Source organism: Onychostruthus taczanowskii, unplaced genomic scaffold, assembly GCF_017590055.1.
Source record: "Onychostruthus taczanowskii isolate IOZ18803 unplaced genomic scaffold, ASM1759005v1 scaffold93, whole genome shotgun sequence".
NCBI lineage: Eukaryota > Metazoa > Chordata > Aves > Passeriformes > Passeridae > Onychostruthus > Onychostruthus taczanowskii.
In genome coordinates, this window is record NW_024507324.1 from 2,447,510 (window position 1) to 2,475,359 (window position 27,850).

General features: G+C 38.3%; 1 protein-coding gene across 2 annotated transcripts; it reads left to right on the forward strand.

The window, feature by feature from the left end:
* The first annotated feature begins 1,040 nt into the window (after positions 1-1,040).
* On the forward strand, positions 1,041-27,850 carry LYPLAL1 (lysophospholipase like 1). 2 transcript variants are annotated; one of them, XM_041426691.1, is made up of 5 exons: positions 1,041-1,205; positions 5,487-5,586; positions 16,426-16,595; positions 26,873-26,988; positions 27,594-27,850. In XM_041426691.1, exons 1-5 carry the CDS (start codon positions 1,121-1,123, stop codon positions 27,831-27,833), a joined length of 711 nt encoding a protein of 236 aa, XP_041282625.1. In that variant the 5' UTR covers positions 1,041-1,120; the 3' UTR covers positions 27,834-27,850. The 2 variants fall into 2 exon arrangements, with proteins under 2 accessions (XP_041282625.1, XP_041282626.1); XM_041426692.1 differs by lacking the exon at positions 1,041-1,205 and adding an exon at positions 1,226-2,013.

Genomic DNA, 27,850 nt, shown 5'->3' on the forward strand with positions numbered 1-27,850 from the left:
TAGAGGGGCAAAATAACCAGTGCCCTAAAATTTCATGGCCTAAATAAACAGGAATAGAGTAGTCAGGACAGTAATTTGAACAGAAATACAAGCACAGCATGCTCCTCACACTACACACACACACACTGATGTTTCATCTACTTAACCCACAGGCCATTCTGAAGGTAATAACATGCTACCTCAAGAGGCTAGGGTTTCATTACATTTTTAAGAACTAGCAGGTGAGCCCCTATGGCTTGCCAAAACGCATTGTGATGAACTGCAAAATTAATCCCTGCACTCGCTGCTCACCCCGGGCCGCACTGCACCTGGCCAGTGAAATGGCAACAGTGCAGTTTATAGCCGGCCATCCTTGTCCCATTGTTGCAGACCTCAAAGCGCTAAAGCAGGTGGCTAATCTGCAGAGCACTAGTTAGGGGTGGCGGGGGATGGGGGAGGTGTGAAATATGACCTTGACCGTGTATAGATTACCTAAAAGTGCAAAAGTAAACTCCTACTCATACTCTTATGGCAGTTCAGTAGAGACTAGCGAGAGCATCAGGATAGTTGCATTAAGACATGGATTAAGGTCGGACAAGTTCTCAAATGTCGGCGGGACCTTTTCATGGTGCTCCTTGCAGATCCTTCAGTCTCTGCAGCGACTCGAAGGAGCTACCAGTGCCACCCGCCTCCCTCGGCTCTCCTGCAGCCAGGCCTTGCCCTTGAAGGGCTGCTCCTGGTGAGCTGCAGCCCCGCACCTCCCCGCACACGTGCGCTAGGAAAATCCACAAACGCCAGAGGTTCACGTCCAAAAAGGAGACAGAGGAGTCCTGCAACTTTATTCGAATAAAGGCAGGGAGTCCACTAGGACACACGCCCGCAGGGCTTTCTCTCTCTCACGTGTGACACAAAAGGGGCAGACCGGTCCCTGTGACAGGACACTGCTAAATATACGGCGTCTGGAACCAGTCCGCACTGCATGTAAAGCTTTGCTGACCCAGCGCAGCAAACCTGGAGCGACAATCCTCCCAGCACGGTGCCAGGAGATCCCGGGGTGCCTCAGCAGACGAGCGGGGGCGGAGACAGGGAGACAGCCGGCCCGGAACCGGCAGGGTTGGCCCGGAGGAGGAGAGCGCTGGGCATGGCGGCGCCCGCAGCGCTGCAGCGGAGCGTGGTGTCCCCAGCGGGCAGGCACACCGCCTCCCTCATCTTCCTGCACGGCTCAGGTGCCTGCTTTCACTCCCTTCTCTGCCCACTGCTCGTGGGGACGGGGCGCTCCGGGGAGCGGGTGAAGCGGGCAGGGTCGGCCCCTCCGGTGCTGCGGAGGGGCCAGCGGGACGGGGTGGCCGTAGCGGCCGCCAGGACTGGGGAAGGGCTTTGAGGTGACCCTGTCCCCGCGGCCTCCTCGGGCCCGCAAGGTGGAGGCGGTGGGCGGCAAAGCTGTGTGCGGGTGCCCGGGGAGGGTCCCACAGGGCCGGGGCCAGCTCACGCCAGACCGGCTTCCGTGAGAACGCACACGTTCCGGGAGATCACAGAACGTGCTCGGCTGGAAGGGGCACATCGGGATCATCACACGCCAACTCCTGGCCCTGCACAGGACACCCCGAGAGTCACGCCGTGTCCCTGAGGCACTGTCCAAAGGCTTCTTGGACTTGGAAAAGGCTGCCTGGTGCTGTGACCGCTGCCCTGGGGAGCCTGTTCCAGTACCCAACCACCCTCTGCGTGAAGAACCTTTTCCTGATACCCGACCTTATGCTTCGTACCGTTTTCTCGAGTCGTGTTACTCCCTAAATTGCCGTTCTCAGAGAGTAGCCACATTTGAAGGATGACTTTCACAGTTGAAGTGTCTCTTGCTGTTTTAGAATCGGCCTGATTGTGCTGTTGGCAACCTTTAAAAGCCAGTGTTCATTTACGACTTCTTATTGTTCAGAAGGGCCCTGTCCATGTCCAGACTGGCTTCACAGCCACACTCTGCAGAGAGGAGTTATCTACATCAGTGACTGGTCTGAGAACAGGAGGGGAGTGTGTGTTTTGGTGGGTTTAATTCCTTAAAAGTTGTTTCTAATGAGTTAAATAGCCACAAGGTACACAGGATGTTAAAAAAAAAAAAAAAGAAAAAAAAAGAAAACCAGTAATCTTAGGTCTTTACTAGATCAAGGCCTTGAGAATCGATACTACTGAGCTGCCCATGTGCATATGGCAACATGATCAACACTTTCCGTCTTTTCCTTACTTTTGTTTATAGCTGGTGCTTCTGTTTAGTTTAACAAAGATTGTGTCCTTACTAAATTAGTTTCATTTTTATAATCTAGTTTAATTTTGCTTTTTAAAAATTCTCTGAGTAAAAGAATGAAAGTGAAAGAGCTTTTGTGTTCAGCTCTCTTGGTAATGCTAATGCTTTAATGCTTAAGGAAATAATTTTCTGTAATGTTGGAGGAGTAAGGGAAGATTATGGTTAGAGGTTGATTCCACATGTGGTTAAAGTACTCTGCAATTTTGTTTTTTTATATACATATTATTTTGTTTATAATGTTTGTAATGGGGTGGTTTTATTTGGTTTCCAGCAGTTCCAGAATAGAATTTAAAACAGAAGTCACCACAGTGCTGTTTCTGTGGGCTGACCTGTAAACCTGAGTCGTAAACCTTTGTTCAGCACTTGTGATGGAAAGTGGCGGTCAAATGGCATGAATCCATTTTGTACATAATGCTTGCTCTAGACAAACTATAACAAGTGCAGAATGCAAATGCAAAATGGTACAGAAAAGTATTAGAACAACGCTGGTACTATACATCAGATTTAGATAGAGGTTCCATTAGGTAGCTTGGCAGGGAAGGGCAAATGAATATAGCAAGCATGTAAGAGCTTTTTAGGCTGAGGACTATAGCTTTGCAAATTGTAACAAGCACAGAATCATAGGCTGGAAAAGACCTTTTAGAACATCAAGTCCAACCATTAACCATCACTGCCAAGTCCACCACTAAACCATGTCCTTAAGTGCCACATCTACACATCTTTTAAATACCTCCAGGGATGGTGACTCAGTGACTTTCCTGGGCAGCCTGTTCCAGTGCTTGAAAGCCCTTTTGGTGAATAAGTTTTTCCTAATGTCCAGTGTACATGTTACATGTTAAATTTAAACTTTGCATAGAAAGAAAACTTGGAAATACAGCCTATATTTAAAAGGAAAGAAGGTCATATTTTACTTAAGGAGGGAGAGGAAGATAATATAGCTACCATCAGTCTTTTTCACTTTGTAAACTGACTCAAAGCAGAATCACCCATGATTTGCTTCTTTTTGTAGTGTTCAGAACATACAATGCTAAAATTTTAAAAGACCCTGAAAGACTAGAATTTCAGGAGGTTTCTTGGCTTTTGTTTGATGTCACAGTCTCCTCTTTTCCTCCCTCTCCTTCAAGTTCTGTTCCTAGCAAATCAAAATACATTATCTGAGCGCACAAGTGCTCAAATTAGAGTAGCATTTGGACCATGGCAGTTCTTGACACAGAAGGTCATAGTTAAATTTTCTCTTACTGAGTTTTCTGTGATCTATTCATGGATGAATTGTCTTCAATAACAGTAGAGGTTTCTGAAGATCTTTATGAAGTTTAAGATGTGGGAATAAATAGTAGAATAATGATTTATCCTACATCATTAAGGAATTTGTAAAGACGTAAGTCTCAATTCTGTAATCATTCAGATAGTTGGCTGACTTAGATTTATTCCGTGCAAGTATTTGCAAGGCCTAGACCTTGGCTTTCTAACTGAAAAAAAAAAAAAAAAAAAAAAAAAAAAAAAAAAACCCAAAAAAAAAAAAAAAAAAAAAAAAAAAAAAACCCCAAAAAAAAAAAAAAAAAAAAAAAGAAAGGAAAAAAAAAGCTCCAGTGTATAGGAAAAAAAAAGTGTTAGTTCAAGCCTCTCTAAGATACATTGCTTATAAGTGAGGTCACGAGAGCCTTGAGGAAACCCTTATGTGTCAAGTGTCTGAGAAGAATCAGAGGTGCTTTTGGATTTCAGATCACAGTACTTGCATAAGCAAAGTGTTTGTGGGGGTGTGTTCTGAAGCATCTAGTTAAGGAAGTAACTTGGGTTTTACTTTTTAACTTAGCACAGGGTAAGATTTGTGTCAGTTTTGCAACCCTGTTTTTGGCCACGTGGAGTGTTTAGGTCAGAGAACACTTAGTTCTAGTTATGCTAATTGTGCTTAACAGGAAGAAAATTGCTGGGTTGGAATCCTACTTGCCTTCTGTTCTAATTTTGAAGATAAATTAATTATGTTTTAAATAAAAACCATCTGAATTTTGTTAGAGTGCTTAAGAGCAGATTTTCTCTATTGGGGAATTATAATAATTTTTACAATGGATTGGTATATTTATGTGACTGTTCAGATGAGCCCATGTAATGTGCCAATAAGCTTGGCTAAGGATAGTGGTATTTGTTTCTTTTGGTTTGGCCATTTTATTGAAAAGAATGGGGTGAATTCTAAAGTCAAACCAAACAACTTGAGCTAAAATAATAGAGATGATTAGCATTTTGAGTTGATAGTATGTGGGAACCTCAACTTCAAGCAAGACTGAAGTCCTATGGCATGAGTGGCAGTAGCAAAATTCCAGTTTGCTGAGCCACCACTAAATTTTTTAGGTTGAGCATCCTTCCTACTAAATTATATTCCTTGATGGACTGATTTGTTCAAGCTTGAAGTATTGTATTACACTGAGGCCTTATTTGTGCCTGCACTTGAGAGGGGTGGCAGTGAAATTATGGCTGAAGATACCAGTGGTGCAAAGACAAGCTGTAGACACTGTCTGTTGTATATATATATGTATTTATTTAAAAGAAGCAAATGCTATCTACAGAAGAATTCATCATGTTTGTAGTACTTCAGTCTGCAGAGGTTTTGGCCATAGTCTTTGTTGGTAAGAGCAGGAAAAAAACAGATTTGGAGCGGATCTCAACTAGTTTTCAAACAGAACTGTGTGGTTAAAATTTCTTTAAGAGTCTGCTAGATATTTTAACTGAACCTATCTCTTTACAAATTGTCTTTTCCTGTAAAGCCTATGTGCAGTGTTAGCATAATTAAGTCTGAAGATCTTTTTTACTGGGTTCTGAAGTGGGTTAACATAAAATTCTCTAGTAAAAGTAATTAACTTCTCTAAGGGGAACAACAGTTATTTTACCTCACCTTTTAAGATGTTCATCAAGATTTTTGTTTATCACTTAAGAGCAAATATGGTAAGCTGTAAGTAAGAGAGTAAGACACAAGTAACTTTGTGTCTGCTTGGGAGATGTAGTAAAGTATTGATTAAACTTATGTTGTGGCATCTCTTAAGTAGTCTTTTTCTAGGAAGTTTTGAATCCATTGGAAAGAGGACTGAAGTTGTTCTAGAAAGTCCTTTTTTAGCATTTTAGTGTATTAACTTCATAATTTGAAATTAAGTCAATCTGAAGTATATTTGACATTGTATAATTTTCTTGCTAAATAATTTTTGTACTCTTCTGTGTGATACAGGTGATACTGGTCAAGGAGCAAGAGCATGGATAAAACAAATTTTGAATCAAGACATGGCATTCCAACATATAAAAGTAATCTACCCAACAGCTCCTGCCAGGTATCATTTAATATATTGTAACTCTGTTCCAGTGCTATCAAATACAGTTCTGGCTATTAGTACAAATTGTCTTAACAATTCTTTCTTCTTTCTCATTTATACGCTTTTTTACAAAACTGAAGATCAACCATGCATTGTTGTCCAGAAACTGTGATTTTAAGACTCTAAATGATTCCCAGAAGTCACAGCCTCTATTTGAAATTTGTGTATTGTCCTCACAGTAGCTTTCAATTTCCTTCATACAAATAGAAGATGATCCTGCAATGTGTGTTGTAGTGGAATTAGAGAGTCATGATCCAGATCACAATCCTACCCATAATAACTCCCACATATTAACTATTAAAATGCTGTGTTGTATTTAATGCCAGGTTTCAGTACTGAAAGTGGTCAGTCTTTTTTGCAAGTAGAATGTCAAAGATCCTCAGTTCCTGGAGAAAGCACTGGGAATTTGAAAATGCACCGTACTTCTTGTTTGAATCCTGGCCCAACTATTTCAAAGAGAATTGAGTTCAGCATTTGCTGTGAGCTCAAGTCTTGTTATTAAATGACACTGTGTATTCAGTGGTAGATGGATGTGTAGATAAATTTTTTTTCCTGCAGGAATTTGAAAGTTTATGCAGTCAAACCTAGAGGATAAAAGTTGGACACCTACCCCCGTAGGTATACAAAGGTAATATTCAATATGGAATATATAATTACATACATATATTATGTATGTAACATATATTAAATATATAATACTTAATTTCAGAGGTGTTTAAGTTTTCTTAATACAATTTTTTTTAAGGTGTCTGTGGCTCTAAGTTAGGAAAATGTTTCCTTGAAAGGTAATGGGGTTGAGTTTCTTTCTGAATTTGTGCATAAGTGTGGATGAATGCTGAACAGAAAAGGAAATTGTGACATAGACTTTTGAGGTACAGAGGTTTCAAAATCAGGAAAAAATTCTTGGAGGGTATAAACAAGTATAATAGCAGATTTTGTCTGGCACTCACTAGTACATGAAAAAAAAAAAAACCTTTTCCTTGACCATGTATTTTTTATGGTCTACTTGGGCAGGAAAAGCAACTGAGAGATTGTGGTGAATGTACTCGCTGTGTTACAGAAAAATCAAGCTTGTGAGTGGAAGCTTTTGAAGCAGTATGTTCTGGGTTAGCAGGGAGTGAATCCCATTTTCTGTAAATAATGTGCTTGTTACTTTACTGATGACAGGCTGAAGTGATGCTAGAGTTATCAGCGGCACATCGCACTTGCTGAGAGGTTCCACTGCTTCCCTCGCAGCACAGCAGATGCTGGGGAAATGCAGGAGGAGCTGCTCCTCTGGGAAATGATTTCTCTCCCTTCTGTTATATGCAGCCAGAGCACCTCAGACCATATCTGCTTGGCCAGTGCTTGACTTTTCCATCTTACTGCACTTCCTGAGGTCCAGTCCTTTTCTTTTTTGTTCTGATTTCTTTGGGTAACTACAGATGTAAACAATGTATGAATGATTAACCAGCAACATCTCCTGATTCAAATGAAGGAATTTGTTTTATCTTATGATTTCGAATTTCAGTGCTTCACTAAACAGATGGGAAGATACTGTTGTTATTAAAATATGTGAATAAACAGTTTATTTCACTCTCTTTTTTTCTTTTTTAAGTTGAGGTTACTCTTGCTCTTTTCTAGAGCAGGTAGAGTCATGCATGAGCTGATTCAGAAGTGGCTTTTAGCAAAACAGAAAAGTTGTATATCCAAAGAATATAAAATACCCACACTGTTTGTCTTTAACTGGCAAACTTGTGTATAGGCCTCTGTTGCTGATAAACAGCCCTAACTGACACAGTAAAATAAAACAGATGCTCCTAAGCAGCTTGCCACTGTTTGCAGCAGTGCTGAAGTTTGTGGTGATGCATGTCATTGGTTGAAACCAAAATAAGGAAGCATTTACAGACTTATTTCATATTGTTTTGGTATTCAAGAACAAACCACATTATGCTTTTTTGAAATGGTTTTATAACCGTTCTCTTCCTTTCTTTCACAGAAAATAAAAGCAAAGCCTAGAACTTCCAAACTTGAATGGCTGACATTAAAGTAATTAAACATGAATGTGTATGGTTTTTTTTATTTATACATATATATATATGTTTTATAAACATACATATACACATATATATGTTTTATATATACAAAAACATATATTTATATGTATATTTATATGCATATATGTTTTGATAAGAATTCAAAATGTTTCTGGCAGCAGGGGAGGAATTCAGCATCCTTGTTAATGAGGCCTATAGCTGGGTGATTATGGGCATGCAGATCTGCTGAGAAGATTCTGAAACCAGGTTCTTTGCCCACACAGAGGCTGAGGAATGTGCTGGCTGAAAGTCAGGCTGCTGAGAGAAAGCCTCTGTGGATCTCTAACCTGCCCCTGCACTGTCAGTGCAAAACTTGCCTGCAGGTTCTTGTGCTGATGATGAAATCAAAGAAAAGCTTGAAGCTTGGCAACACCCTCCTAGGATTGGCTGATGTGCTCTTCTGGCAAAATACTGTTAATGTGGATGTACTTCATACTCTGAGCTCCTGTCTTTTCTGGGATAACTTTGCACATGCAAATGTTCTCTGCAGTGAATGTTCTCTGTCAAAGTAGCCATGCCAGTAAAAGCAGGTTTGATGATATAACTGCAAAGCTGGGGGCTTTGGCAGGAGAAACTGCAGGTCAGGAATACCTCCTCACATTTTTGATGGAATTAATAGATCCATAGGTATGCATTCTTCACGTCTGTTCAACAGAGTTTCGAAAAGCAGTGAAAATCACATTTTTCAACACAACATTGATTTTTTTTTTTTTTTTTGTGAAGGATGGATTTGGGTTATACTTATGTTTTGACTAGATTTTATCCCAGATGCTGAAGCATGCATATTTTTAATTTGTACATTAGACATGTTTTGATTCAAGAGTCAGTGTATTTGAAAACTATTTTGGAAAACGAATCCAGCATATAATTGGGAAGAATTCTGGAATATGTTCTTTGGCTTCACTAGCATTGATTTCGGCAAACACTAGAGAAGATTATGGGTAAAAGCAATGGAATGTTACTGAACTACATTTTATAAAACTGTTTTTTACTCTTCGCTATAGGTCTCTGTAAAAAGTCACACTTTTTTTTTTTAAAGAGATTTTTCTCTTTCTTTAAAAGAAACTTTAATAATTTTTGTGATACTCAGGGTTTGCAGAGAACAATCACCTGATGCTCCCTGGACAGGCAGTATTACAGCATTTTGTCTTACTTATTCGCCATCACATTGGAAAGTGCAGTGAGTCTCCTATTTGGTTGTTTCTTGAGCAAAAATAGCAGAATGTGGATAGTGAAATTTACAGTTAAAAAAGAAAAACTTGCAAAAATACTAAATACATTGCATATGGTAAAAAGCATGCTTAAATAAAAATGGAAAAAATATGTGGATTCTAGGACTTGGTGTGATGTGGTGAGAGTACTGATACCTAAATTTGGAATATGTTTGGAAATTAAGTGCATTTACCTGGGGTATAAAAATTTTGCTTTACAAATTAAAAGTGTTACACATTGCTTGGAGGTTTAGGGTTTTTTTTCTGTAATATACTGGGTTACTTAAAAATGGGTAGAGAACTTGTTTTAACTGCATCTAGCTTTCTGTCAAGATTAGTGCTTCTGCGCATAGATTAAACTTTTTAAACACAACAGAGTTCTATTTTCTCTCCATTGTAATGCTAATATATATCTTTAAAAAAAAAAAAAAAAAAAAACAAGCTCAAATTGGAGCCCTAGTAGCTGATGCAATCCGTAAAGCCACGTCTACACTAATAGTTTTAAAGGAAAGGGTTTCCTTTTTCCCTTTTTGTTTGGGCCAGGATGCCTACAACTTTAAATACCATTTCAGCTGCTACAATTGTGACTTAAACATTAGGTTTCTATTGAGTTTCTAAATCAGAACTGAATACGACCCAATTTAAACTTTTTTTTTTTTAATAGAAAGTGATAGTTTAAATTGGCATTGTAGGAGCTAACGTGGCAAATCTAAAACCATTTAGGCTCTGCTTGTTTAATACATATACCTTGCCTTCTATAATTCCCTGAAAAAATCTAGGCCAAAGATTCTTTGTGTTGTCTTGCATTCCATTCTGACAGTCCTTCTGTTTTGCAAGTCAAAAAATCAACTATAAATACCACTTTGGCTATTGTATGGATCTTTTTGACATTCACTCAACAAACCTTTCTGTGGGATGTCTCTGTGCAGAACTTGTCTGGGGTGGGGGGCCCCAATTTATTCTTATTTCCATTATCATTATGTGGCTGGTAAGGACTGAAAGGCCCACTACTCCATCTTCTCTCCTAAATTCACATCTTTGCTCAGCTCATGGGTGGAAATGAGCTTCATCTCACCATAGTCCCCATCTGGCTCTATCACAAAACCACCAGACAGTTTGGCACCACTCACCTTCACTGGCAGCCTCTGCCTGTGAGAGGCCTCGGATTGGAAAAGCAGCAGGGGTACTGGAGCTCGGACTTAAGATGGATTGGAGGGGAGCGTACACAGTGCCTATCATACTGTTTTTGGCTCAAGCAAATGTTATTAATCCTTGACTTTTGTAAGCCCTAACCTCATTCATAAATTTAACACAAAGGAGTCTTTTTTAAAGGTAGGAGCTTGAGGGAGAAATGGGAAAGGTTTGGGTTGGTATCATAGGGTGGTTCTTTCATCTCCTTTAAGTAAAAATTCAGCGTGTTCTGCATAATAATGTTTGAATTATGCTTGGATAAACTTTGTATTTTCCTTTTATTTCTGCTCTGGAATTAGGTGAGGAAAACTGCATATATCTAATGCTTACATCAGATGCTAAATAGCACATGGGATGCACTAAATACTTGTCAGAGATAGCTGTAGTCATGGTTAGGGAAAACAAATTAGAACACAATGGAAATAATCTTGGATTTCTAATCCCTTTTACTGCATTGAGGTCTTAGGCATTCTTCATCTTTTTTTTTTTTTTTCTCTGCAACCCTTTTCCTGTACCGAAGAATTGGACACAGTCATTTTATATCGGCCTTCCAGCAAGCAGTTGTGGATTTCTAAGTTATGTACCATTCTGTGCTCTTGCTTTACAGTCTTTTCAAAGGCTTCTGTGCTTAGCTAGTGTCATTCATCCATCCTCAGTGTTGTTTGCCACCAGCTTGTGAAAGATGCCACTTTGAATCCCAGAGTGCCTTTCAGACCCCATAATGGAGAACTGATGCAGGTTGGACCTTGGTTTGCCTCTTGCCACTTTCTTTCAGTGAATTTGTAAGGCAGCCCCTATTGGTTGCTGAGGAACTGGCAATGTGTATTAAAGGCCTTCTATGGTCTTTTCAACCACAAAATTATTGCTGTTCTCTGATTAGTACCAATCCCCAGAATTTACACCACTCTCTCAAAAAAAAAAAATCCCCCAAACAATGAAACCAACCCAGCAAGTACACAAAAACAAAGAAACAGAAACAAACTTAATTTCTTCCACTGAGTTTTATGCCAGACTTTATTGCAGCTCCCTTTGTCTTGAATTAATAAGATTTGTCTCAAGTAACAAAAGCTGCCAGCATAGTATTTCTTCAGGTAACCATTCTGTACCGGCTCAGTCAGCTCTCATTTCAGACAATGTGCATCCAGAACAGCTCTATCAAAAACATTTGCATGTGGTTCAGTGAACAGGCACAGCCTTTTCTGGAGAACAGCCAAAATTGCTCCTCATGGAGATGACTCTTGCCTTCCTTTTGGTTTTTGTTTTTTTTTTAACTATAGTTCTAAATTAAGTCTGCTTGAATTTTGGACTCATCATATGCTCCGTTACCATACCACAAAGCTTCATTGTTGAGATATGCTGACCCTCAGTTTTTAGCACAAGAGGTACCTTGGACTAGAGTTTCTGATTTATACTTCTTGTTTGACTAGCTGGATTCTCTGCTTTCTTCCCCATTTCTTTTAAAATTTGCTTTCTGCTTCAAGCAGACTGTGGGAATTACAAAGCATATTTTGGACCTAAATTTTCTATTGAAATTCAGCAGTGACATTATGCTGTGGGAGAATTCCGGATTAGGGATTAATTTGCTTTCATTCAAAAAACCTGCCATCAGCTTTAAGAGAGTCAAGACTTGCTTCTAGAACCACTCAGTGTTTTGGATTGGAAGGGACCTTTCAAGGTTATCTAGTTTAACCCCCCCCCAAAAACGAGCAGGGACATCTTCAACTATATCATGTTGCTTCAAGTCCCATCCAGCCTGTTCTAAAATGTTTCCAGGGGTGGGGCATCTATTCAACCTGGGATGGTGTTTCAACAGCCTTCTTATAAAAACCAGTCTTCCTTATATCTTGTCTAAATCCAACCAATTTAAATTGAAAGTCATTCCCCCTTTTCCTGTTGCAGCAGGTCCCACTAAAAGGTGTGTTCCTATCTTTCTTATAGGTCCCTTTAAGTACTGGAAGGCTTCAGTAAGGTCTCCCTGGAGCTTTGTCTCCCTCAGGCTGAACAAACCCAACTCTCTCAGCCTTTCTTTGTGGGAAGAGGTGATCTGATCATTTCTGTGACCCTCCTCTGGACCAGCTCCAACAAATCCATGTCTTTCCTGTTCCAAGGATTCCAGGACTGGATGTAGTTCTCCAGCTGGAGTCTCAGCAGAACAATGTGGAACTACTGTGGTGATGTGCCCTGTAGATTTTTTCAGAGGGTGCACAGCCTTCTGAAAGACAGCATTACAATTTGAGAGGTCCTACCTCCTAACTGAGAGGAGTTGGGTTTGGGAAGCAGGAAAAAATGAGGATTTCAGTAATTTTTTATCCTTCTTTGTCTCTATTTCAATCTTGAAGCCCAACTTCACTATAAATTTCCAGTTCTGTCTGACTTTTCGGGAAGTTCTGTCTGGAAGCCTGTAAGCCAGCATCAGAGGTCTGGGTTTATGTGTCTGCTAATGCAGGGTGATCATAGTGCTGAGCATGAAGCAGTGATACAATTGTGCATCAGGAGAAAGAGTTGGGGGAAGAATACTTGCCATTTATCAATGTGCTGTCTCATTTAAAGCAGCTAGAACTGCTGGCTGGTCTGCTAACTTAAAAGGGATAGGGACAGTGATTTATTGGGTAATGAACTAAACCACCTGTAGTTTTATGTGAATCAATATGCTAATAGCATCATTTTGGAGATAGAATTTGCCATGGTTTGAGTTCTGAATTTGAACCTTGTGTAGCGTCATTGGGTTGCTCTCCATTTCTGTTAAGATAATTTCAGACTAGCTGGCACAATTCTAAACATAAGTAAGAAGGTCTAGAGGATATATTCGTGCCTCGGAAAGGTGGAGATAGATGGTGTTGCTGCTACCTACTTTTCATCATGTTTTCTTCATTACTACAGAACTCAGGTTAGCAGAACCTAATCTATCTTGAGTTTGTAAAATCTGTAATGATATGTGTTGCTTTGAAACAGTGAAAAATACTTCTGTCTGAGATGGAAAGGATGATAAGTGCTTAGATATTACAGTATATATTTTCCTTTTAAGACATTGAAGTGTTGTGTAGGATCTTCTTGAGATTGCACTCTCATAAAAGAGATGTATTGATCTACAATGACACCCTTACAAATAGGAGCTATAAAATAATCAGAAAACATGATTTAGAGTGATTTGGGGGTGTTGGGAAGCATTTTAAAGATTCTAATCCTCCTAATACCTGCAGTTCCTTAAACAGTGTTTGATAGTAGCCATGTCCCTTTGCTGTCCATTCTCCTAACTTTTAAATGTAAAGAAAGAAATTCATAAAATTTGAACTTTCTTTCAAGTGTCTCTTAAACATGGATACAAGTTTGGAAGCTGGATTTACACAGAGAGAGGATTCTTGTTTTCTTATATGGATTTGAATCTTTTATGTGCTCCAGAACAAGCAAAACATACTCACACACACCCCTTAAAACCAAATAAGAAAAAATGTCCACACAGCTTGGGGGGGCTCTATATTTTCATTCCCACTTTCAACAGCACACAGGTTTAGGGACACAGATCTTTATTTCTAGTATCATTTTTCAAAGAGAATAAAGAAAGTGAGGCATAGATGGACTGATGGTATGAGTTTTAATTAAACTTAAGAAAGCAAAAAAATTTCCAAACTTAAAGCTGATTATTTGGCCTGACATTGTCCTTAACTGACTATATTAATCTTGTTGGATGGAGTTTCCACTGCACTCTGTATTTTTTTTGCTTTTGCATATTTTCACTCCAGCTTCTCATGTCACTGTAACATAGGGATTTTTTTTGTGGCTTAATTCTATGAAAAAATTTGGTGCTGTATTCTTGGAGCTTTACCGATGGTTCCATGCCAAACATATTTGTTTACCATGGTAATGTCTGAGTTGTAGTGTGCCAGCTAATAAAGGGATTATTTCAAGAAAAAGGTGCATGACTAAAACAGATGTGCCAATTGGGTGAACCATTAAAAGAATCTTACTTCTCAGCTTTATGTTAAGGTTACTTTTAATGCATTTCTGAGAAATCAAGAGTGCTTGCAAAGATGTTTTGGGGCAGCTGAAAGCCACTTGTCTGTTTGCTTGGGGGTCTTTTCCTGTGGGCTTGAAAGATATTGGTCTTTCATCTGCCTTATGAAGAATTTTGTTAATTATGAATTAACAAAAACAGCAGGTAGAAGTCCTGAGTTTCAACATTTGATCAAGTATTATAATCTCATGATGAATTTGGATCTGTTTTAAATGTCATGAGCTTGTCATTTAGTTGTGGGGAAACATGTTTTAATATTTATGGGATGTAAACGTGAATTGCTGTAATGCAGTATATGTATGTATCTATGTTCCATATAAATCCTGGAGGTTAACCTGCTGTAATAATAAGTCCAGGTCAACCTGCTGTAGTAATACTAAAACATTTCGCATATTTTCTTACACAAATATTAGGTACTCTGACTTTACTAGAAGATGAAGCACTCTGGCTGCTAAGCATTTTAACCAGGATTGGTGTAAAAGTGTTTGAGAGAAGCTAAAATAATGGATTAAATGCTGTTTACCCAGGCATTTAGTCTGTTGTACATCACATTGTCCAAGTGACTTCCAGAAACTCCATTGATTCTGCTCTTGATAGATGTGACTGGAATGTCTGCTCTTAGAAACTGACTTTTGTGAATTAGATATTTGTAATCGTATTTCTTAGGTGTTGATCAGTTCATCTCTGGAGACAGAATTCCAAAGAAACTACAATCAAGAAAACAAATTAATACTATTTTTAAATGCAGCTTTAAGTTGCTGGGTATACAAGATATTTCCACTGAATTTCCTTTAATTTTGGAGTTAACTTTTTAATAGACAAGTAAGGGCTACCTTGAAAACTAATTGCTCAATTTTTAAAAATCTGATGCTTGAGTATACAATTTGTTTTGAATTAAAGAAATGAGGGATTACTTAAGGCACTTAACCACATACCGTATGGGACTTTCAATAACAGTACATTTTAGGTACCATGAAGCTCTGCTGAAAAAGATGAACCTGTAGTGTTTCTGTTTGTATGTATCTGTTGCTGTTTGTTGCCTCTTTCAGTATATTTTTCTTAAGAATTTTTAAGTCATGGGCTTTTTTTTTGTGTTCATGACAACAGGCAGAATAAAACCTATGTTCTCTCATTTTTTACTTTATGACTGAATAGTCCAAATAGTATTATCTTGAGCACTCATCCTAGTGGTAGTACTGGTTTAGGAATAGATGTTTGCATATGTGAAGCTTCTCTGGTGTTAATAAAGGCAGAATTTGTTCCTTCATTAAAAATAACTGAATTAGTGGCTTTCTCATTTTAGGTTAGTTGTGGCTTTGTTTAATCCTAGCACTGAAAAAATTCCAGAGGCGGCACAGAAGTCAGCTTTAGCATTTTCAGTGTGTTCCCAACCAGAAATGTATCAAAAGCTGTCTGCTTTGTGGATGATGATTGTAATCTGATCTAAGCTTAAGTAAAAGTGAAGAATTTGCCCTGGTTGAACATAACAAATAAGGGTTTCAAGGGGCTTTTTTTTGAGATGATCAGTCTCATAGCAGTATGTTTTTTAATATATTGTAGAGCCATTGCAGGACAATTAGATCACCTTTCTTGGGATTTCAGGGCTCTATTAATCATCTTTATTTAAAACCAAAGAAAAGTCTTCTTTGAATTGAAGGTTTCTTGATTATCTAGCATTTGCGCAGCATGTTGAAGCACTTAAAATAACATTCTGACAACACAGTATTCGGGTGAGGAGTGTCATAACTCTTGTTTGTGCACCAGTTCAGTAAGCACATGGCATTTCTTTCAGTTTTGTTTATGAGATACCTGCCCCATTGAGATGTGGATGGCTGTATTTATTTGACAGAAAGAAAAATTGGCATGTTTTATTTTTAAATACCTAGAGGTTCATAACACCCATCCTTGTCAGTTTTGTCAATAATTAGGCAATTGGATTCCATAAAGCTAGCTCCTGCAAAACTGTCTTGTTTAGAAGTTACTTCAGTTTGTCATATTCCAGTATGGATTTCAACCCTAACTTTGTTCAGGATTAGGAGCTTCTTGACAGACTTAAGATTTAAAATGTTTAGCTGACCTAACCAACCTTAACATTGAACTGGCTGAAAATTGCATTTTACATAGTTTCCAAATGTTGGCTTCATTCTTGAAGGACCATGACTTCAATGCAAGGAAATGCAATTTGACTGGATGTAAATGCAAAGAGGTTTATTCTCTCCTTTGCTGGAGATACACTGAATTTTTTTATTTAATACATATGATCCTGTGCTTGTTTAATCATTTGTTTTCTTTCCTTCCACCACTCTAGGCCATATACACCTATGAAAGGAGCCTTTTCCAATGTGTGGTTTGACAGGTATAAGATCTGTAATGACTGTCCTGAACACATTGAAAGCATTGATTCCATGTGCTGGGGCCTTACAGACCTGATCAACGATGAGGTTAAGACTGGTATTGCCAAGAACAGGATACTCATAGGTAAGAGAGTTATTTATAATGTGTTTATTCCAATGTGTTTTTAATGGTTGATGGTTTTTAATGGTTAATCTTCTTTGAATTTGCTCTATCCTGAAGGGTCATGAGCATGGCTTGAAACTGCTGAACAGCCTTTTCAGTAGCCTATCTTCAGCAATATTGAATCCTTATTTAAACCCATATCAGGTGGGAAATGTGGCTAACTGTAAGCAGTATCCTCAAAATGTAAAACTGTTTTTATTTTCAACAATTTATTTTCAACAATTATTTAAATAATTTGTAATCATTATTTAAAATAGAGTGGGCAGTGTTTTACTTTGAGAAGTACATAGTTTTACTATTTCCTTTAAGCCCTTTTCAAGGATGGAAAAGTTCATTTTCCAAAAATGACGTGCATTTTGGAGAATGGAGATGTAGCATATAATCATGAACTTTTCCTTACTGCTCTAATCATTTTGGGTTAAATTAATTCATGCAGGAAAAATGTGCATGTTACATAGCACTAAAGGTTGACACTTGATAACAAATGAAGTATTAGCTGTAATAGTTCATATGTCTCTATTTCTCTTTCCACAAATTTCCAGTAGCTTTCACAGTACTTCAGTGAAATAGATGGTGAGATATTGAGGCACAGGAGTTGAGGGTGATGGAATAGCCTATGGCAGAGAGGGAATGAGAATTCACAAGTCTGTGGCTCCTTGTTCAATCTCTAGATAATCACAAACTATTTTAGGTTGGGGAAAAAACTCTTAAAGTGGGATCTTATAAATGTATGTCCAGCTAAGTCATGCCATCAAAATCTTGTGTGGCGAAGCCACTACCATTCAGCCTGGTGTGTTTTCCTGGTCTAACCCCATGTTGCTCTGTGAAGGCCTGCGCTTCATTCCCTTTCTGGCTCACTGCACTGGCTGCAGAGTGAGTGCATTGTTTTGGATGGCTGTCAACAGAGTCCCTTTGATCTCTCTTTCCTGTGTTGTAATATCTGCTGGTTTGGAAGGAGCTGGAGAAGTGCAGGTGCTTTGCTGTTGAGTGAGCTGAGAGATGCTCTGTGTACAGATCCAGTGTGCTACTAGGCTGTTTTCCTTTCCTCTGTAGCCTTCAAAATTAGAAATAGCCAGACTGCAAAATATGAAGGTTGTTTTCCAGGTCATAAGCAGAGTAAGGAAGTTGGCATGCACTGAGTGTTTCATCCTATAGATTCTTTGGAAGTCCCCGTCTCTGTGTGTTTGCATTCCTCACATATAAATCAGAAATAACTGTACTTGTTTTGTCACTCGAGAGCTCTGTTTCCCCACCTGACAGAGACTACAAGCCTACATCCTCGTGGTTTAGTCCAATATTTATGCAAGAAGCAAAATAAGGCAGCCCTGAGTTACTTCGTCCAAAGTACAGAAGGGGATTCATGCAAATGCGTAAGGAACTTGGTAGTGGAAAGTTGTATCACTTGTGGCTGTACAAGATTAAGTGTTCTTCCACAAGAACTTTTTGTCTTTTCTGTGCTGTTTTTGATGATCAACCAGTGTGTGATGCAGTGAAAAATGAAACCTAGAGATCCTCTAAGATCTCTATGCATAAAGGTGACATTAATTGTCCTAGGACTTTGTGCAAATAATTGCCCATCTTCTGGCATTCTTTCTTACAGGAAATTAGGAATTTTGTAAAGGTACTCTGCAGATTTATAGTGTTCAGCCTGGAGAGCAGAAGGCTCTGGGGAGATCTTGCAGCACTTTCCAATACCTAAAGGGTACCACATGAAAGCTGGGGAGGGACTTTTTACAAGCCATGTAATGATAGGACAAGGTGGAATTGCTTTACACTGAAAGAGAATAGGTTTAGATTAGATATTAAAAAGAAATTTGTTACTTTGACGGTGGTGACACACTGGAACAGATTGCCCACAGAAGCTGGGGATGTCCATTCCTGGAAGTGTTGAAGGTCAGGTTGGATGGGGCTCTGAGGAACCTGGTCTAATGGAAGGACTTCCTGCCCATGGCAGGGGGTTGGAACCAAAAATGATCCTTGGTTCCCAAACCATTCTGTGATTTTTTGATCAAAAGAAAATACGAGGTCAAGTCAGTATATCTGCACCATAGTGTTAATGTCCGCTCAAAAAGAAGTGTGTGGCCTGAAATTTTTCTGAGTTTAGAAGGCTGGTGTACAGGAGATAATGGAAGGTTTGGTTACTTGCTTAGAATGTCAGATAACTAAGTTCTGTCCGATCTTTTTAGATTTCTCTTGGAAAATGTCAGGAATGTCCATCTGATACAATAAGATGAGGCCTAAGGTAACAGGTGGTGTGCAGACAGTGGATTTGTCACCGCTGGTACCATGAAGCTGGAGGAGGCAGCCTTTGTAAGGCAAAGGGAAAAAGTAAGACATTTATAGCAGGGGAAGCCAGGGTGAAATGTTGCTATGAATTCATAGAGCATTCAGTGCTATTGAATCTTGTTGGAGATCCATAATGATATATATGTTATTATGGTAAACAGAGTCAAAATATTAGAGAGAAGCAACTGGAGAACTTGGGAGTCTGTGAAGAACAGTGGGGGCCTTTTTGGGGAGGGTCACAAAAACCAAAGAGCAGAGCAGTTGTATGAAGGTATTTATAGGGAATGAAATGCTCCTTAAAGGGTTGAGGAGAATTGGGTTGAGTGACCATTTTGTAGTAAGTGGGAGTTTTAATGACTGGAAAGAAAACAAAATGAGTATGAGGAGTGTAACACAATTGAAGGTTATGGTTTTATATGGAATAGAGGACTAGAAATTACAGGCTGAGGGTGAGTGTCAGATGTTGTTGGATGAGGGTGAGTGAGGTGTTAGGCAAGCAAGAAGGTGGGCAGCTGCTGGCAGTTTAGAGTTGTGGCATAAGAAGGCAAGATCTGAGAGAGCACTGTGCAAAGGTGAGTGAGTGGGAAGAGATGGGGAACAGCAGTGGGCTCCCAAACATGGAAAATGAGAAGCCCAGCACCTGGTGTTGTGGGGAATGATTCCCCTTCTTGAGCCATTCAGACATTCTACAAAGCTCAAGATAGTGGGACAGTAAGAGCATTTTCTCTGAAAGAAATTGTAGCTTGCATTGTTTGCTTCGATATCTCTGAAATTCACAAGTGACTGCTTGCAGATCACAACTCTAAAGCTGAGGATGGAGTCAAGGTTGTACAGTGCTACTCCTCTCTTCCTTATCAAGGAAAATGCTGGTGCAGCCTTGCTTTTAACAGCTGCTCTATGAATCTACTTCTAAAGAAATAAATTACTTAGTTTGCTGGATCTAAAGGAAGTCTTATTTTTAAAACATCCATATTCATTTTGTGGCATGGTTTATCTACTCATTCTTACCTCCTAACAGTTTCATGAGTTGCTTTCCTTTTAACACAAGTCTTTTGAAGGAAGTAGACTTCTGATTAAGCTTTATTTCCCTTGACCTTGGAGGAGGAAGGAAGGGAGACTAGAAGCAATACATAATTATTCAAAAAAATAATTATATCATCCCCAGAATTTGATAATGGTACTTAGGTTTTAGCCAGACATTCTTGTTGAGTTACTCTTACTGGTCTTCCTGGCTCAAGCACTCCTTGTAAATAGTCCTGTAAGTAGGTTTGTATTTACTTTGGAGATAAAAGAGTGTTATAAATTTAGTCAAATTTTGACACTTTGAGCTTTGATAATAGCCTTTCTTTAAAAACAGGATGTATTTATTCTTTATAAATGCCTGAATTCTTTGCTAAATTGGCCAAACAAGCCACAGTTTAAAATGTGGGACAATAATTTCTTTTTCTATCTAAAGCTAAGTTGGTTTTTCAGGTGGTGGTTTTGGTTTTTGTTTTCTTGTGCTGGTTGTTCTGTTGTTTTGGGTTTTTTTAACTGCTTCCATAGTGACAGTGCCCTGTAAAACAAGTCCACTTCAGTGAAAACTGTTTAAGATTTCAACAATCTTATTCAAGAATGTGTTAGAAACTCTTGAAAGAAATGGCCCTCTCATTTTTTTAGCATTTCGATAGGGCTTACTGTAGTCAACTACACTTTGGTGAAAGGCAGTCTTTTTGTTCTTTTTTCGTTCTTAATTTAACACTGCTTTCCTACTTTCACAGGTCACTTTTTGTGTAGTGCAGAAGTGCTGATTCAAGCGCGTTGGTCTCTGCCACCTGTAGTCACTCGTGTAAGCAGCCAGTGAAAATAAACTTTCCATAACAGTCCTGTAGATTTGACTAAATGCCAGAAAACACATGCATGATTCCTGACCCCTTGTGCTGTAACAATAACACAAGACACACAACCACTTTTTGTTTATTGCTAGATTTCTTACATAGCTACTGAACCACGGTGGAAGTAACATGAAAGCTCTGTGCTTTTTGTAAATATTAGCATTTCCTTCTCTCTCAGGGCGTGTGAGAATGGGATGCGGGGGAAATATCTTGGCTTTGACACCCCAGAGAGCGGATCCTATAAATACATGGAGATAAAAACTTCCAACAATAAATCGTTGAAATGTTGAGCCATCTATTTCACCCACAATCTGGCACTTTATGCTTTTGGCTTCTAAGCCTTTTGCTGTCACTCGTATCTACTGTCTTTATTAGGAGGACATTGTCTTCCATTCAGAGGTACTTACTGCCTTGTTACAGAGTAAATTTTTGGGTTTATTTTGCTGTTTGTCTCTGCAATTCAAATGAGATTTCTCTTTCTGCACCTCCCATTACATGGCTTTGTGGTTTATCTAAATTGTGCTTGAGATGCTGGACTGAAAGCAGTACTGTTGGTCCATCTGCCCCATAATACCTGCAACATTTTGTTAATTTTCAGTGCATCAATGTAAATTTGCCTTGCATTTATACTTTGAGGTAAATGTTTGCTCCTCTTGGTTTTGGGTTTGGTTTTTTTTTGTATCTGAACTGACCATGTGTCTCTTTTGGATCTCTACTACTCTAGCTCATACATCAGAAAGAAAAAAGAGACATTAACAAATTAATCTTTCTGTTTCCTTCATAAGTCTTTCGGTAGGAGGTACAATGCTCATTTTAACCAAGAGTAGACCATTACTTGTTACTTTGTTTCCCAACATGTGATGGTGTCAATATTAATGTGTCTAAAGACTCTGAAAGATGACACATTGCCACTATGTTGAATGACAGGTTTAGTAAATGACAGTGAAGATTAGGAGTAATTAAGACTCACAGAAGTAAACTAATAAAATAATTAAAAATAATTTTAAAATAATTCAATCATGATATTGTCATTGCATATAAGATAATGACTTTGGTAAGAGAATAATTATAAAGTGAATCAAGTTCTGATCTTTTCAGTTCCTTACTGAGAACTCTGTTGAAGACATGTCCTTAGTCATCTTTAATGAATGCCTGAATTCAGTGCAAAATTAAATTGATGGATGGGCTTTTAGAATGCTTGAGAATTGTGCAGATATGCCACAGGGTACAAATTAACCTGTACTTTCTTCACAGTTGTGCCAACAGAATCATAGATAAGTGAGACTTCGCAACATTTGCTATTCCATTGTCATGTGCCAGTGCGGGCTCAGCTCTATTTAGGCAAATCCTTACCATTGCTTTTCTGAATTCTAAAGAGTCTCTGCTAACAGAAGGTTCACAGCTCTGCAGAACAGTGACTTGTTTCTGTGCATCACTACTCTTTGCTTTAGAGAGCTGTTTTCCACTCTCCTTCCTGTGATTCAGTTTAGAGTCACAAATACTGTGAGCATAAAGGATGGGTTGTTCTCTTCCTTTTTCCCATGTTGTGCAGTTATGCTGACTGTAAAAATGACAGGTATGTGTTGTGGCAGGACTGCTGTCCTCTCCAGAAACAACTAAGAAAACACACTGGGTAAATGAAGCCAGCCATAGATTGGCAGAGTAACATCTTAATAAGAATTGATTCAAGACTTTTCATGGATTTTATTTTCCTTCCAGTGCTAAAAATTATGACCCCTTAGGTGTACATGTTAGGTTCCCCGCTATTACCTGTAACAGTTGAAAATAAAATGTAACTGCTTCTGGTTTTAGTGCGAGTTGATATGCTAGAAACAATAGTACACTTGTTTTTACAAGAAAGTGGTAAAAGTCGTACCACTTAAATATGCATTTCAAAATGTGTTTAGACCGGTGAGAAAGTTGGGGACCAAATTAATTCACATTCCTAACAAGAGCGACTGGCTGAGCCACTCAAGGGAAGCTGCCTTTGTTCTTGTAAAGACTCTCAAGTTTGTTGCTCTTGTAAAGACTAACCAGAATAACAACCAGAATAACAAGGCTATCAAAGGTGGAAACCATTCATTGCAGTTCTGCTGGTGTTGTGCAAGGTTTGGGTTTGATGAAGTTTCATTAAGAGATTAAAAGAAGAAAATCACTGCTGTGAGGAAATTCACTTGAGACAAACCACGTGTTTGTGTACCTAACACAGGAGCAGTGTTCAGGGAGTTCTGTGGTGAAGGGAGTTTGCTGTTCCACTGGCATCTGTACTCTTTGCTGATACTCATTTGTGAACACTGTTAAATGTATGTAATACTTCCATTTATTGATGAAAATGGAAGGTCGAAACAGAAAGTCAGCTTCTTAGCAGATGATGTGTAGAACAAGGTTGTGCTGTTACTGTTAATAGAAGGTAAATCACAAAGTCCCTAGGGAGAGGGGAAAGTAAACTGGAATGTAGCTTTAAGGAGAAATTCCTGATAACAAATCGATTAAAGCAACTCTAAGTTGAAATACTGAAAAAGGAGAAATTGAGAATGAAAAATGCTGTGAAAATGGAATGAAAAGGAAGCAAGAGTATGTAATGTAATGTATTAATGTAATAATATCAGAACGGGCCAAGACAATTTCTGACTGTGCTAGTGTAGTCTTATAAAACAGAAGAGTGTTTGTCTTGTGCTGTGCTGGCACAGGCACTGTGTACCTTGACACTTTGTTACCAAAGCTGTGCTGACAAATGGGAAGAAATACAGGAAAGATGAAGAACAACTAACACAGAGAAACTAGTGAAGAAACATTGCTTAAAACAAACACCCCAAACTACACTCCTACACCCAAGTCCAAATCAAAATCTGGAGTTTAGCTTCTTTTGTTCTTTTTTTTCTTCAAAATTTGTGCACTAGTTATGCACATAGAATAGTTATGATTCATAACTATTTTTTTCCCCATGGCTGTGATTTCTAGTATGGCAAGCAATGTTAAAGTTTTACTGAAAAGAGTGAAAAAAGTGATGTTTGCTGTTTTCTAATTCCATAATCATTATAACAAATGGACTAAGGCATTTCATAGTCAGGTCTGTATGATTCAGGATGCACTTGGCAACGTCAAACCTCTGTGTGCTAGAGAGCTGTTTTTTCGGTGAAGAAGATTGAACACCTAAAGAACTTTTTGAATTCAAGAATAGCTCATTGCAACCACTAAAGTGATGCATGGGGAGAAGGCAGTTTTTAGCCTTCTCTTATGTATACAGGACAGGAGATACAAAAGAAATCTTTGTGCTGGATAATAAAGTTTGTCTTCTCTGAGATGCAGACACAGACATTGTTAGACAAAGTATAAAGAAACAAATAAAGACAAAGTTTGACAGTAGGTAAATACTTGGTTTCCTGAACTCCGTATAATGTTCAAGTGTCATCAGGGACCAGATTATCATTTCAGGCAGATACAAATGGGAAACAAATTAAGACAAATCAAGATCTTTTACAAAAGTGGGATGGAGTTTTGTTTAAAAGGCTCCTACGGCCATTTACAAGGACTATTTTATCACTGAAAAATGGCAGCTGTGGTGAGGATTTCTGTTTTATGCAATCAGGAATAAATTCCGTATGAGAAATTCAGTTTCCTTTCACATTGTGTTACGTGCCTAAGATTACCTGAATTTAGTTACAGATTATATTCCAGAAAATAATGTTTTTGTTTTAGTAAAGTATTGCATGGGTGTTTCCTTCTGATTTAGATTCTTTAATTTGGAAGTGTGATGATTGTGTGATTTCAGCAGATCTTTCTCAGCTATCAAATTGAGTCACAAGCAGCTTTCTTCTTATTGCAGAGGAGTATTACCTAAAAATCAGCACTACACTGTAACAGATTTGAGGTCATAAATGCATCCTTGAGTGAACTTTCTCTGCAACTGGAAGTGTTTTACATAATTGAGTCTTTTGTGTCTGCTCCCCTGTTAGTCTACACATAAGTCTCCTTTGTGAGTCAGGGAAGTTAACACAAAGAGTTAGGTGCTTTCCTGAACTGGCATCCTGAGCATTGTTGAGCTAACCCCATTAAACTGTGAAGCATTAATCACAGTTCTCATTAAAATAGTCATGAGGAGAAAACTGAAAGTGAACTTAATTCTAAATTTAAGGCCTACTGGCAAACTCTGAACTTCTATGCACAGTCTTTGTGTGTCTTGCAAGGAGATTGGTCTCAAGTAGAGAAGTAGATTGGTGAAGGCCTTGCAATGTTCTGCCCATCTAAGGATGAAATGTTGCTGTGTCATTTTGATTTTGTCTAACACTCCTGACATAATCTGCTTTAAAATGTGTACAGTTTATGTATTCTTCATGCTGAGATCATCTGTATACATATACTTTTGTGTTTTGTTTACACTCTGTCATTTAATACCATTGTTTTGTGTAATATCTATGCTTGCCTCTTATTTTTCCTTCATCCAAAATTTGAATTCTTATAGAAGTTCTTGACTGAGAATGTCTTTTATGTGGTATGTCAAACATACACTTACACTGAAATGGTTCTTGCAATTGAAAACATAGTCTGCATATATAAATGCTTATTCAAATTGTTGGTTTTGAAGCATTTACCATATGGCATTTACTCAGAAATTGTTGTGGTATCAGGTGATAAACTTCAGGTATTCCCATGCAAATCAAATTCAAAGAGCTAGTCCTTTGTGTTGCATTTTCTTGTAGTAGTATGAGCCACATAAAAGAGCCATTACCTAATATTTTTCTAAACAGAAGGTGACTGCATTGTCAAAGACTGCTGGTGAGTAATTGCACACAGTGTGCCAGATTGTGACTAACTGGGTACAAAATTTTAAGATTAAATCATTTACAAACTAGTAATGACTTTTCAATGCAGCTTTTCTTCCTGTAATCTGAAATACTTAAAATGGACTTATTTTTATTTGTTGACAAAGCATTGTCTGTATTTATTTGTAAGCAAATGCAAAATTGTCTCTTAGAGTATAAGTGCTTCTTTTGGGGTTTGGGGATGACAGCACTCTTCAAAATGATCAAAAGGAAATGAAATAAGTGACCAGATTGTCCATAAGAAAATAAAGGAAACATCACTCTATTCATTATCTGGATACAGTCAATATAATGGCCTTTGTACTGTGTCCTTGTGAAGTAATGTGGTAGTCTGGATTTCTTTCCCAGTGCATAAGCATTTGTCATGTAAAAATCATCCCTGTCTCCTTATCATCCCTGTCTCCTCAACTACACTAAGTCCTTACCTTTGGTAAGGACTTAGTGTAGTTGAGGAGACATATGGATCACAAAAGGTCATTAATTCAGAGATCCTGTTAGAGCTCATGGGGAGTATATTGCATTTGTTCCCTATTTATTATATATCCCAAGGTATAGCAACAAAAATATCCTCAATGCTAGTTTCATGTGAATGCTCATTGGTTATGTACAATAGAGATCTTTCATGTGTGAATGCTGCTAGCCTAGGGGAGCAATTTGAATACAATAAGCAGTGAGAATTACCTGTTCACAGAGTTTTACTTTGTTAATATCAGTGTATGTATGGCCACAGTATTCAGCTACCTGATAGGGACCATACACAATTGGCTTCTGAAGTAATGGCATAATGGCTTTTTTTTCCTGTCTCAATAATGAATCTTCAGCACTGCTTTAGCTATCCAGTATCTTAATTGCATCATGTTTTGATTTAAACCTCAAGCTATGCCACATAAGGTTCAGGTTGGACATCAGAAGGAATTTCTTCACAGAAAGGTTGTTAAACATTGGAATGGGCTGCCCAGGGAGATGCTGGAGGCACTGTCCCTGGAGGTGTTCAAGAAATGACTGAATGTGGAACGTGGTGCAATTGTCTAGTTGAGAAGATGGTGTTGGGTCATAGGTTGGGCTTGATGGTCTTAGAGGTCTTTTCCAGCCTAAGTGATTCTGTGATTCTAAAATCTTTGTAACCTTTATGATACTCAAGATGTGTTTTTTATTGTATTATGTATAAAAGAAACAGGTCTGAAGATAATAAATTGTACATTGGGTTACACAGACATAGAAAAATCCAATCTTTGTTTCTTTTGTTGCATCCTAGGAGGCTTTTCAATGGGAGGTGGAATGGCAATGCATTTGGCCTTTAGGTTTCATCAGGATCTGGCAGGAGTCTTTGCCTTGTCTAGTTTTCTGAATAAAGACTCTGCTGTTTACCAGGTGAGTGTGTAGTAGATGTTATAGAAAACATGCTTAGCTGCATGGCAAACAAGGTGATTAAAATTCGTTATACATATTTACACATCTAGGGCATTTGATTCACATTCTGAGCTTATGCCATTTCTGAAAATAGATTATCAGAATATTAGGAAAACGAGGCTTTAAAGCTGTCTTTAGACAATGTTTTAGTGCACTTTTTTGCACAGACAGTACAATATTAAAGTGTAGAAAGAGATTAACAAATGAAATGCTTTGCTAGTTGTCCTTAATTGTTAAAGATTCTGTGTAAGTATAACTATTCTTTGAAAATGTGTGATGTGTTATAATACTCATGAACTTCATTTGGTGTGACAAATTTTTTTCTATTTCTCTTGTTTGGAGAGGGGTATAGACCTTAAAGTAAACCCTCTCATTTGTCAAGAGTTATTGTATTGGAATTTGAAGGGCAGTTTTTTTCCAATATTTCCTTGTTTACTTCTATAGAGATAGTACAATATGACCCCTAAAATGTAGATCAGTAAGTACAATAAGTTATCACCATGTAGTTGTAAATATTCTTTTTATATTTTTGGCAGTATGTCTGACAGTGTCTTCTTTCCATCTAGGCTTTGAAAAGAAATGAAAGTGCTCTTCCAGAATTGTTTCAGTGTCATGGAACTGCTGATGAGCTAGTTCTCTACTCATGGGGTGAAGAGACCAACAAGATGTTAAAGTCTCTGGGAGTATCAGCATCACTTCATACTTTTCCAAACCTCAATCATGAGCTGAACAGAGCTGAAATAGAAAAATTAAAATCCTGGATTGTAAAGAAATTGCCTGTTGAAGCACCAAAGACAAATGAATAAATGAAGATCCAGCCTCA

Excerpts from the sequence above, each read along its gene's own strand:
- LYPLAL1 (XM_041426691.1), top strand. The coding sequence starts at position 1,121 with ATGGCGGCGCCCGCAGCGCTGCAGCGGAGCGTGGTGTCCCCAGCGGGC. Across the intron at positions 1,206-5,486 it reads CATCTTCCTGCACGGCTCAG|GTGATACTGGTCAAGGAGCA; the intron begins GTGCCTGCTTTC and ends TGTGTGATACAG. Across the intron at positions 26,989-27,593 it reads AAGACTCTGCTGTTTACCAG|GCTTTGAAAAGAAATGAAAG; the intron begins GTGAGTGTGTAG and ends CTTTCCATCTAG.